The 12,597-nt window shown below is 38.7% G+C and overlaps 1 protein-coding gene across 2 annotated transcripts in view; it reads left to right on the forward strand.

Moving 5' to 3' along the window:
* Positions 1-12,597, forward strand: part of LOC103355153 (solute carrier family 12 member 7-like) — a 33,213-nt gene that overhangs the window by 8,253 nt on the left and 12,363 nt on the right. For both annotated transcript variants that reach the window (XM_008278842.1, XM_008278844.1), the window contains exons 2-11: positions 2,606-2,697; positions 3,255-3,380; positions 7,764-7,910; positions 9,656-9,710; positions 10,925-11,055; positions 11,153-11,277; positions 11,361-11,465; positions 11,669-11,880; positions 11,993-12,160; positions 12,390-12,488. In XM_008278842.1, the coding sequence (XP_008277064.1) occupies positions 2,606-2,697; positions 3,255-3,380; positions 7,764-7,910; positions 9,656-9,710; positions 10,925-11,055; positions 11,153-11,277; positions 11,361-11,465; positions 11,669-11,880; positions 11,993-12,160; positions 12,390-12,488 (1,260 nt within the window). The remainder of the gene's footprint in view (positions 1-2,605; positions 2,698-3,254; positions 3,381-7,763; positions 7,911-9,655; positions 9,711-10,924; positions 11,056-11,152; positions 11,278-11,360; positions 11,466-11,668; positions 11,881-11,992; positions 12,161-12,389; positions 12,489-12,597) is intronic.

Consider the following 12,597-nt stretch of genomic DNA (forward strand, 5'->3'; position numbering starts at 1 on the left):
GCTTTTCTGGATCCTCAAGACTTAGCAGCAACCACATGAATGACAAATATGCATGCATTCCTTATTGTATATTCCAGTTTTATTACTAGTATGCTTTTTGGTGTTTAGCAAAGGGAATATCAGTGTTTGTGCTATTTCAGTGACAGTCCCTTTTGGTGATGTTACTGAATTCATTCCTCATTCAAAGGATAGTTCTTTCTATTTCCTTTGTTCAGTCCATCATCATTCTCAGAACAAATAACCCAACAGCCTGCCAAAGATCCATCCAAAGCTGTCACAGAATGCAGCAATGCTCTCCGATTACAGATCTGATCTCGACTTTTACTTCAGATTTTGTAGAAAGACGCTCTCAGTTTGTCTAAAAGTCAGACGACCCGGTGTCGCAGGGGTTCCCCGTATCGTCCCCTTTCATTACTGCATGCTAGATTTTCTTTATGTCTACACCATGTCACGTGCAGCCACAGTACACTCTTGTTCTTATTAAATAATCCTCGTCATCTCTGAATCAAAGTTAGGCCTTGGATTCTTCGAGGCAATAAAGATTATATGATAACGGTGTGATCTAGTGTGATAATGTACCAAATCTAACAGGCTGAAAACCATTACAAAACAGCCAGAGGCAGGAGAAAAAACAAACTGAGAAGCAGTTTGACGGCATGTTTTACTGTGACTCCACTGTGCTTTGTCATTTCAGGAATGAACAAGAGCTATTTGTGAAAGGAGGGAAAAATGTCAGCCAAATGGGAGTAAAGTTAGACCATGTTATGATGGTTGTTTAGAGGACACAGCACGATAAACTGCAGCTTGGATAATTCACTTGGTATTAGTACCATGGGATGTCGTCTCTGTCATTATATAGAGTTTTATAAGACTGAGGTGTAGTAAACTGGTTCGCTGTGCTCAGATCTCATCCTTATCCAGAAACAAGTGATCTGATTTGCTCAACACATGCCCCTCGAATTTGTAACGACCTGAGCAGGTGATCAGTGTCTTCTTCAGCTTCTACTATAATGAAACCCATTTTCACAGACTTGTTTTTATGTGATGTCTTCAGTTTTATTTGAATATTTTATTTATCTATTTTATTCTCTTTCACCATTTGTTAATCATTTGTTTATTGTCTTTATTTATTTATGTATTTAGTACTAGAATACTTATTATTTTAATATTATTAATCATTATTTACCCTACTTTTTATCGATTCACTCTCCATTTTCTTTTACTCTACTTAGTCTTTTTCTTTAATTTGAGATGGAATTCATTTATATATATTATTTCTATTAATTGGTGTTTGTTTTATTGACTTATTTAGTAAATCTTTTTTTGTTTTTCTGGCCTATTTTCTTTTTTTTCTGGACTATCTGAAATTCTGTTGTTCGGTGGTCTTCCTGAGTATCCTCCTTTTATTGACCTGTCTGTATAATTCTGTTTTTGAAAATAGGCTTTATGAATAAAGTTATTATTATTAGTAGTAGTAGTAGTGGTAGTAGATGTAGTAGTAGTAGTAGTAGTAGTAGTAGTAGTAGTAGTATAGATGTGGCAAGTTGTGCTTTGCAACTTCTGAGGACAAACAATCTTCTGATGGTGGTAGCAGACCCCCTAACCACACTTAATAGATGTTAATTTGTTTTAAATCCATTAAATTGAATATCTTATATAATTTAAATGGTGGAAAATCATGATATAAATTTTGTACTCCATACAAGTTCACATTTATGGTAGTCAGAAGGAACTGAGTCAAAACATTCACTTGTTCTGTCAGTGTCGCTAAAGCTACGAAGGCTAATAAGGCTAATATTGAAAGGACAGACTGTTTTATCTAACTTTCCACAAAACTGTGTTGTCAGGTGAAACTAGACCATGCCTATTTTATTTACTGAAAAAATAAACTCAAAAGTGCCACTGTATTTCTTTTGATAGCACTGACATATGACAAAAATTAGCTCATGAACGTTAGCGCAAGCTGCTTCACAGCTTTTTGTTCTTACGAATCACATCAACAACAACATTATAAGACCGGACAACGAGCTTCTAACGTAATAACTTGTCTTTTTATTGATTTATTTATTTTTTGTTGTTGCAAGTCATTCTGCTTGTTGCAAAAAGTAATTGTGTAACTGTGCTACTAACTGCTAATTAGCATTGTCCAATTGAAAACAATGTGGCTCTTTCTCCTAAAACCAGATGATTCCACTGAAATAACTCGTGGCTCCACTGGTCTGTTTGACTCCTGCCCACAAGATACAGCATTTTAGTGTTTATTGGCAATATTCCTTTTTCTACAAAACTGTCTTTGTAAGCATTTAGCTTAAATTTTATGAGTCTTGCAGCCGCTTGAGTTTCATTTGTGCTGCATCTTTTAATAGGCCGAAGTGGTCATTCAAGGAAGTTTTGTCTTTTTAAAAATTACATCAAAACAGGAAAAAAAAAATTTTTTTTATCAGCATAAACACAGATAAAACTTTCCTGTATGTCACTTTCTGTCTGTTCTCTGCAAAGCTACACATCACTGATATTATTAAAGTAGCACAGTTGTAGTACATTTAACAGCAGTACGTGGTCCTGTTTGCATCTTATGGTTGTTTTTTATTGTGTATCCTGACAGGAGATGACAATCAGGGAGAGTCCAGTCCATTTATTAACTCCGACAATGACAGAGAGCCATATTATGAAGGCAAGAACATGGCCCTGTTTGAGGTAAGACAAAAAATACATAATTATATGTATAATATTGATTGTTTCTCAATGCATAAAATCCACCAAGAATATATGTATTTAAACTGAATTCATGTTTTCCCCAAATGCGTATAATATATATGATAAACTGCATAATATAGCGAGTTTATGCCATTATGCAACATTTACACTTAATTAATAACACAAGAGATGGAATCAAATGGTTGCAGGTTCCAAACATTTAGTATTTTAAGCTTTATTCTGAAAATAATCTGTGATTTTCAAAAGCCCAACATCTGATCTTATCTAATTTGTCATATTTTATAACAAATCAGATCAAGCTCAAGCAAAACCCCTCATTCTTTTAAGCTGGGACTCACTTTATTATTGTATGTACACACTAAGAGGTCAGAAATATTGCAAGGAGCGAGGCCACAAAGAGCCTTTAAAGTAATCAGGACCTTAAAATCAGTACCAAAGCATCCAGACAAAGGAGGCTAAAACAGGAACAATGCGGTCACATCTCTAATAGTCTGGGATTGTACAACCTTTCATTATTTTTCTCTGTGTCTCAACAGGAGGAAATGGACAGCACCCCGATGGTATCGTCTCTTCTCAACAAGCTGGCCAACTACACCAACCTGACCCAGGGCGTCCGAGAGCACGAGGAGGCCGAGGATGGAGTCAGGAGGGTTGCTGTCATGGTACGGGACTCTTTCTCAGTCGGTGGAAGTGTGCATGTTCTGAGCCTGGATGATTCTAAAGCAGCATATTTGCTCTGATAATCTATTCTGGGAAGATATTCCTCCTTTAAAATAACATTTCAGCACAGAAGATTGCATCCTGTATCACCATGACTTTCTCCGTTTTGCCAGGTAGACTAGTTGAACCTCTAATGCACTGCATGACCATCCAAATGGAAGGCCATGGCCTGTTTTGGCTGTTTTTGAATCCGTTTATATACGCCTATACCTTATAAAAACACGTTTCCCATGCCTATGTTTGGTATCTTTTTTTTTTTCAGCACATCAACTATATAATCGGACTATTATTTTTAAAAACTTTGACCTACTATTTGAACATTTTGGCCCCAAAACACAAAAAAGTACAAAATCCGATTTTAAATACATTATTTATTACAATAAAAACACAAGTATGCTCAATGAAGCATTATGAATGTGAAAATGTAAACATAGGTTGCAAATATGAACATAAAAAGGTAAACTTGACGTAAAATCAGACTACATTTCCCTTAAAAAGCATGTGTCTATAGGTGTTTTATCTTTTTCTTTTTAGCTGCCGCTCTTTAAAACAGCTTGTGTACAAAATAACACAGAGCGCTACATCCTTGCTTTGCATTTTCAGAGTTCTGACGAGTGCAACATGTAACATATAAATGGTAAAATAATATAAAATCAAACTATGTGCAAATATGTACAACTGTATACAATAAGAACCAGGTGTGGCTTTTCTTTCCTTTCTAAGCCACTCCTCAAAATAGTTTCTGTCCACAATGAGGCAGAGAGCCACATCACAGGACCTACGCTTCCACGTTGTTCACCTTGATGCAGAACTGGCCAGTCTTGCATCCTTGTGGGGTTTTCTGGGGGGCATCTGTTGGCATGGCAACATGGATGTGGTTTGCTCTCATGTTGTTGTGCACACCTGTGCTGTCCACATCACACAGCTTGGACACCAATACAGTGGGGAAGTCTTTGTGGGTCATGGGCTTCACCTGCTTTGCGGGGGTGATGGCTCAGTGTCGGATTTGTGGTGTCTATATCCACAAGATGCAGGGAAAGGGTACCAACGTGATGGTGGATGGAGCAGCTGGTCTAAGGTCAGCCCCATGGATGTACTTAGTGTAGACCAAGACTGTAGACCACCTGAATCTATCTCCCCGACTCTCTACTACTCCACCTAAAAAGCTGAAAATGCCTGAAAAACTCACCAAAAATCCCAAACCCACTTGCTCCGTGTCCCTTCTTCTCCCTCCTTCAATCATCCGCGGTTGGCTTCAGCTTCTGAGCATTTGGCCCAGCCTCCACCTCCCTGCAATGTTCAGCCTGAAGATGTTTTTGTTTTTTTCCCCAAGAACATCGACGACGTCATATCTCCGGTTTTATGTGGTCTATCAACACCAAACCAGATCTCATTCATTCATTCATTCATTCATTCATTCATTCATTCATTCATTCATTCATTCATTCATTCATTCATTCCTTTATGTCTTTCAGTTGCATTTGGAATGTCTGAATGTTTGTATGTACCTTGTTCCTACTATTGTACACTAGTCATTGTTGACCTTAGCGAAAAACTGAGGAAAAAGTAAATGGAGAAAAAAAAAAATCAACACCAAACCAGAACTTGGAGAAAGTTTGAAGTCTGCACTTTTGAGTGAAGCTGACGGCAGTTCTTCTGTTCTGTTTATTTTACAAGCTGTCAAAAAAAAAAAGTGAAAAAGCCACTCACAGTCTCCCAGAGTATAGAGTGATGGTTATGTTTTGTCTGAACAACAATCTTAAGATATATTATATTTAATTCAAAAGATAAAACAACCATTTTGACACGAGGTCCATTTGCACTTCCTGCTAGACCTGTTAAGGTGTTGCTCGTCTCTAAACTTGACTTGGGCTTTTCAGTTTCTTTGATTCTGCAGCTCAAAGCCACGTGAAAGGTTGTGATGTGGAATATAAACTGAGTCAAGAGCAAAATGGAAGTGGGTCAAACAGCAAGAGAGGGAGGGCAGAAGTCTTTTGAGACGGAATAAAGAGTCGACATCCTGACTTACTCATGTTTAATCACTTGGAGTTCATGTGACACAGCTGAGGGTCTTTTAGAATTCAACTTGAGCAGCCTGTATTATGCAGGATATGTTACTCCTGCACTTCTGCACCAGTCAGCTTCTTACCGCTGATTGGCTGGATGGAAAATCCAGTGTTCAGCCTGGACAGTGAACTTCCCCTCAGCCCCAGAGAGGAGATCCAGGCCCTGAACTCTAGTGTCTATGATGTGGGAGGTTGCGTTTGAGCGCCAGCCAGAGGTGGGAAGTGGAGGTGGTTCTTGGCTCACCTGGCCTCAGGCAGGTTTACTGGGACAGATAGTGTCCTACACAAAGTCTTTTTCACTCTTCATTTTTCCAGCATCATGTCCAAAAGTTATGTGTCATAACTTCACTGACCGAGTTGTGTATAATTTGAATATCAGCTGCTCTGTGAAATGTAGCGTGCGGGAATTTTGGGACTGTTTCTCTGCATTATCACCAGATCTGAGAGGTTGGAATATGTAGGGTTCGTCTACATACAGACAGGAATGGGTACGACTAAACAGTTTCACATAGGTATTGTAATTTTGTGGCTGTTGACCAAGGAGAAAAAAGAAGAAAAGGGCTACAGAGTCTAACAATCTGCCTGCAAAACACTCACCCACATGTGTAAGTTTTACTCTATATGTGCTGAATGAAAGGACAAACGATCACTGCTCATATGTTATTATGTTAATGCAAGTAAAAGATGTATACATGCTGCAGATCACAGGTCTATAGTAATGCTGACCCTGAACATAGGGAGCCTTTGAGTAAAATACAATCAGACCCTAAACTGTTGCTCTGTGTAGAAGCATTGATGATATTAAACTAAACCCGCCCCCTGAATGTTAGCTGAGAGCACCGAAGGAGATCTAAAGCTCGAGACTGAAGCGATCAGGGCAGATAAAAGCCGAGTGAGTGAGGGGGAGAAACCAGAGGCGAGAGGGAACGAGAGCGTAACACAAGAGAGAGAATGTGGGAAATGTTGAAATCCACAGCAGGCACTTTGCAGAATTTAGACAGACAACTGAGCGCAATGGAGAGAGCGCAGGAGAAACCATTTGTAAGGCGAAAGATGGTACGTACACTTTGTTGTTTTTAGGGGAAGTGAACCGGTCGAGGTGTTACAGCGTGCGTGTGCAGTGTGATGCATTGATGCTGCTTTGCAAAGGATCAAGAACAGCATTTTATCTGTTTTACTGCTTGTGAAAAGATGTTTGAAATGACACTTAAGTTACACCTGGAGGGAAGTGAAAACAGAATTCCTGATTTTCTGATCAATGTCATCAGGACAATTTGAACGTTTTTCTTTTCTTTTGTCCTTATTTTTTCCCCATATGATGCAAGCTGCTTTGAGGATATTTAAAAAGCTAATAGACAGCTTCAGCAAACATTACAAATACGGCTTACAGCTTTGTTTTTTTGTTTTTTTTAAAGTGCAATCGCCTAATTTATTCATTTTCTTAATGTCTGCACAGAAACCAAAATAACTGCCATAATAGAATTTGAATGATTAGTTTTTCTACCCAAATTGGAGACAATTCTCCCAGTTCAGTAAATGGCACTATGATAAGCAAAAATACAGATGTGTCATAAATACAGGAAGCTAACATTTGGGGGGGAAAAATGCATTCATAACAGTTTAGAAAAATGTACAATCTTTTCTCTTTTCATTCACACGCACTTTGTATTTTCGTTTCCAGAGCAGGGTTTGTTACCTGCCAGCAAAAAATTATCTGCAGGAAAAATAGAATCCATTTTGTCCAGCGTGTAAAATGTAGTGAGAATATCCCTTTTTTAAAGGCTGCATATTTGTTGATAACTGATTGCAGGTATCGTGTGTGAAAAACAGGTGAAGGAAAGACTGCTAATGTCTCATGATGTAATTAAAGCATAAGAAACATGTACAGTCCAGTTAAAGGTAGAAAATGTGTTGAACTTTACTTCTCTAACTGAGAAGAATCCAAACATATGAAGATCCCTGATAGTGATGTTTTTTTTATGCTGTAAATGTGACATGTCTGTTTTAAATCTAAACATTTAGGGACACTTGTTGCGTGTCATCTTTGCTCTTTACACAGTTTCTATAGCCGTCCACTCTCACCTAAAGGAACAAGGGTTATGGTGCAGATTTAACATGGATCAGTGCTTCTCTTCATAACGGTTTGCAGTGGGTTGAGGCAAAAGTTTAGGAGAGTTTTAGATTGCTGATGTTTTAGAGTTGCTTTGAAAAAGCTTTCTCCCTCACCTGTGTGCATTTGTGTGGTTTCTCCATCCCCAGGTCCCCCAGATGGGAACATTTATCGGCGTTTACCTGCCCTGCATGCAGAACATTCTGGGCGTGATTCTCTTTCTGCGTCTCACCTGGATTGTCGGTACAGCGGGAATCCTGGGGTCTTTCGCCATCGTCTCCATGTGCTGCATTTGCGTGAGTAATTGAGAGCTTCGGCTACGGATTCGACCTTCGGCGCCGAACCACAACAGAAAAAGAAGCAAATGTCAAAACGTGACGATCAATCACAGTGTGAACAATGGACAGACAAACTATTAGACTCCCCTGACAATGCTGTAACGACCTCTCAAAGCCTGTAGGGAACAAGGACAGGTTGGAGCTTCACAGCATGGTGAGCCAATTAGAGCACCTTCCTGAATTTATGGCATGGGGAGCCATAACCTCTGTGCCCAAGCTCTGAAAAAGAGACCTCAAAACAAGCAGAAAATTAACATCTCATTTACAGCCACGGTTCATACGTCAGTTGTTCCAGATGGCCAAACAGAGAAGTGACTGTCTGAGCAGTTTGAACTTAAATGCTCAGCACTCATGTGATGTGAATCTGCAAACAACACACTTCTACAATACATACTGAGCCGGCCACCCTCTGATCCTTTTACACTAAACAGATAGGATGCTGCTGCTACTGTTTGCATTTTGCAATCCAAGTTCCCCGTTTTCTTAAGTTTCTTCCAGCTCCTGAATGCCAGGAATTATTAATGGCTGCACCAAAACAAAAGATACACTGACTTCTGCCAAATATTTTGGAGCAACCGTGCAATTTATGATTGATTCTTATGAATAAGGCACTAACTAATTCAGAATGGTGTACTGTTGGTGTTGAAAAAGATGAGACACAACTTTTGAAACCGCAAAAACAAAGCTGGAATTGATTCCAACAACTTTCTGTTTATCTTAGTTATATTTTTGCACTTAATAATGTTGTAGTAAAATATGCAGACGGAACTTGGGTATCTGTCCTGGCTTCAGTGTTGTGGTTTCACTTCATACTGTAACACCACTAAATTTATTTAGTTTTTGTACTTTTTTTTGGAAAGGAGCAGAAGAGACAGTCACAAAATAAGGGGGATGAGAGCAGGGGAATGACATGCGTAAAGGTCAAATTTATCTGGGAACTCCCTGCTGGTGGCATTTGCGCCCATGTGGTACCAGTCGGCTGTTTGGTTGTACAAAGAAAACCTGCAAAAAGCTGAGAAATACAATGTTTTGCTGTGATTCTGCTAATCATTTAATCTTCATTCTTAAAAATGCAAAATATTTAATTTTGTCAGTTTCTCAAATGTGACACTTTGATGCCTTTTCTTCTAAAACATTTATAAATTTTTATTCATTCTGTTAAATGATTAAGAGTTTTGAATGTGTTTTTTTTAAAAAAATCAAATAACTGTTTAATCAAGAAAACAATGAGCAAAAAAATCAGTATAATAATACCATTATTGATGCGTTTCTTCTAAAAATATTATAATTCTTTCTTTTTTCTTTTTTTTTTTACAACTCAAACATCTTTTAGTCAAGAAAATAATAAGCAAAAAAATCTGTATAATTAATACAATTATTTATTTGCTGCAGACCTTTATTTGTGTTCAAATAAAACCAAAAATATACACTTAATATTTAAATATTCAACATTCTGAAAATGTTGTTTTGGGATGTCTATTCTTAATCTTTCATCTCAGCATGAAAATATCAATGTGATTAATTTCTGCCTTTTTAATTAATGATGACAAATAAGCTTTATGGGAGAAGTATTATGTTAAAGCGTCTTTGTATAAAATTGCCATGGATTATCTGAAATAGATCTGTCATGACGTCCTTGTATCAATAAGACCATTTTTACTTCCACCCACAGCTAAACATCTGTCCTTTTTCTCTCCATGCAGACCTTACTCACAGCCATATCAATGAGTGCCATCGCAACCAACGGAGTCGTCCCAGGTACAGTATGAACTGTTCAGTTAGCTGTTGTTTTCTATTAGCAGCATGTTCATGCTTACAGGCTTCCAACAACTACAGCTGCAGTTTTGAGAGTGAAGCAGTACAGTGTTTTCTTTTACCTCTGACTTACTCTTAATTTGAAAAGCCATAATCAGTAAGCATTAATAAGCTAAAGTCACATGCAGTTCTCTGTAGATATATTATGGCATGTATTTTAAGTGCTTCGAACCAAAACAAAAAAAAAACACTTTGTTCAACAGCAACTTACAAAATTGAAGAAAAAAAAAAGGAAGAAGAAAAGGCAATGCATTACTGAGGCAATGTTGTGACAGTACACATAAGTCTGAACTCACGTATTTGTGTGTTTACAAAAGAACGAGGAATGAAATGGTTGGCACAGGGCTAACAACGTATTTAGATTCAGCAAAACTCAAAAATGGCCTCAAATGCCTCTGAAATGCAATGAAAATAAACAAATATGGGACAAAAGGAATCCTGGATATGCTGTAAATGGGAAATGTACAGACTATACATTTGTTCATGAAGGAAACACATCTTTTATAATAAAACAGAAGTGGCCAAGTGGACACACGTGATAGTCCATTTCTCACTGTCTACACACGTGACCAACTGTCATTCCTATGAGAGAACAACATGCAGGATTTAAATGGAACAGTTAAAGGAAGTTGTTGATACCAGTAACAAACTGTATCTTTATCACAAACACAGCTGAAGCCACAGGATCTAAATGGAGGTCTATTAGCAGGGTTAGGGTTAGATAATGTACTGTATGTAACCTGAGTTAATGAAAACAGACAGAGCCTCATTTTAAGGTGTCACAACGCCAAAAACACAACGTTTACACACAGCTGTCGATAACTAGATTCAAGAATTACACATTTCCTTTAAAGTACTTCCCTTAATGATTGACAGAGAGCCATTTTTTCAGGAGGCAGCGAGAGTAAACGTGTCGTGTCTTATCCCAGACATGCATTCCGCAAAACGTACTAATTAAATGATCCTGAAGAAACGCTCTCTCATCTTGCCTGTACTACTGTGTATGTACATCAAGATGACAATAAACTTGCTTTGATTTGATTTGATTGAAAGTCAAGTAACTATTTGTTGTTGGAAACTTTAGTTTTCATACAGAAAGACACATAAGTTTGTCTTCTGTGAGGAAAATAAACAAGTGGGATTTCATTTCTCTACAGCCGGTGGTGCGTACTACATGATCTCCAGATCTTTGGGTCCAGAGTTTGGAGGAGCCGTGGGTCTGTGTTTATACCTGGGAACCACCTTTGCTGGATCACTGTACATACTGGGCACCATCGAGATTCTGCTGGTATGTTTAACCTTCTCTAACCCCGTCAGTCGTCAACCTCTATTGCACTTTAATGATAATCATTCACTCTGCTTTGTTTCTGTCCCTCCACTACCAGATATACATTGTTCCATCAGCAACAGTGTTCGAAGCTGACACTAAAGAAGCAACGCTCAACAACATGCGCATCTACGGCACGTGCTGCTTGCTCCTGATGGCCCTGGTAGTGTTTGTCGGTGTGAAGTAAGTGTCCACACAGAAACACGCAAATGCAACAACATGCACAGCAGCACACAGGCTCACATTTGCTGCCCTCCTTTCTGCAGGTATGTGAACAAACTGGCTCTGGTGTTTCTGTCCTGTGTGGTTCTCTCCATTATGGCCACTTATGCAGGAGTCATCAAGACGCTCATCGAGCCACCAGATTTTAAGTGAGTTAACAACAGACAAATAGTCACTTTTAATGAAGCACTGACATGTTTTCTCTGCTGTTTAGGCAACTTAAATATTGCAATTGTTAAGAAATGATGACATGTCAGCCTAAAAATGATGTCCCAGTAAATATGATGCTATTAGCTAATGCAGCAAAGCTAAACCCACTTTAGCATCCATCTAACCTCTCCCTCCTCCACAGCGTCTGTCTGTTGGGGAATCGCACCCTGAGGAACCACAATTTTGAAACTTGTGCAAAGACGCAACTCATAAAGAACCACACCGTCACCACAGAGCTGCGGAGCCTCTTCTGTAACAGTGAATATCCCAACGCAACCTGTGACGAATACTACGAGCTCAACAACTTGACAGAGATACGGGCCATACCTGGGCTCCTGAGTGGAGTTATCAAAAGTGAGAGTCCACCTGGATTTCTTTTTGTATCAACGTCAAGTTAAATGATCTACTTCTCTCCCAGAGCTTGAATCGCGCTGATGATGCTTTTCTGTGTCTGTCACTCTGTTAGACAACTTGTGGGGTGATTATGGTCCAGCTGGTGTGGTGATAGAGAAGAAGAACCAGTCTTCGGTACCAGCTCAGGTCCTGTCCGACAAAAAAAATAAGAACTACGTCTATAACGACATCGCTACCTACTTCACTCTGCTAGTTGGGATTTACTTCCCTTCTGTCACAGGTAGATGATGTACACCCGTAAATGTGTGAAAGATCTGAATATTGTAAATTTATAAAATGGAAGTTTTTCAATAGTTTGATCAACGAACTTTAACCTGCTGCTTAAATGTCAATGTGTAGGTGATAAAACTTACTTAATAATGTCTGTGGAATAAAACACTGTTATTCATAATCAGCAATCATACTTCTGATGTGTTTACAGTCGTAAAATGTGTGTGTGTGTTTTTCAGGTATAATGGCCGGTTCTAACAGGTCTGGTGATCTCAGAGACGCCCAGAGGTCCATCCCAATAGGAACCATTCTGGCTATTCTCACCACCTCTTTCATTTGTATCCTCCAGACTCTCAGTTTGTGTCTATGTGCAGCTGATACACAACAGATTGAGTGTGCTAGTTAGGTTTTTACTATCACATGCTGTAATGTCACTGATCAGGCTAA

Source organism: Stegastes partitus, unplaced genomic scaffold, assembly GCF_000690725.1.
Source record: "Stegastes partitus isolate 25-593 unplaced genomic scaffold, Stegastes_partitus-1.0.2 Scaffold134, whole genome shotgun sequence".
Lineage (NCBI taxonomy): Eukaryota > Metazoa > Chordata > Actinopteri > Pomacentridae > Stegastes > Stegastes partitus.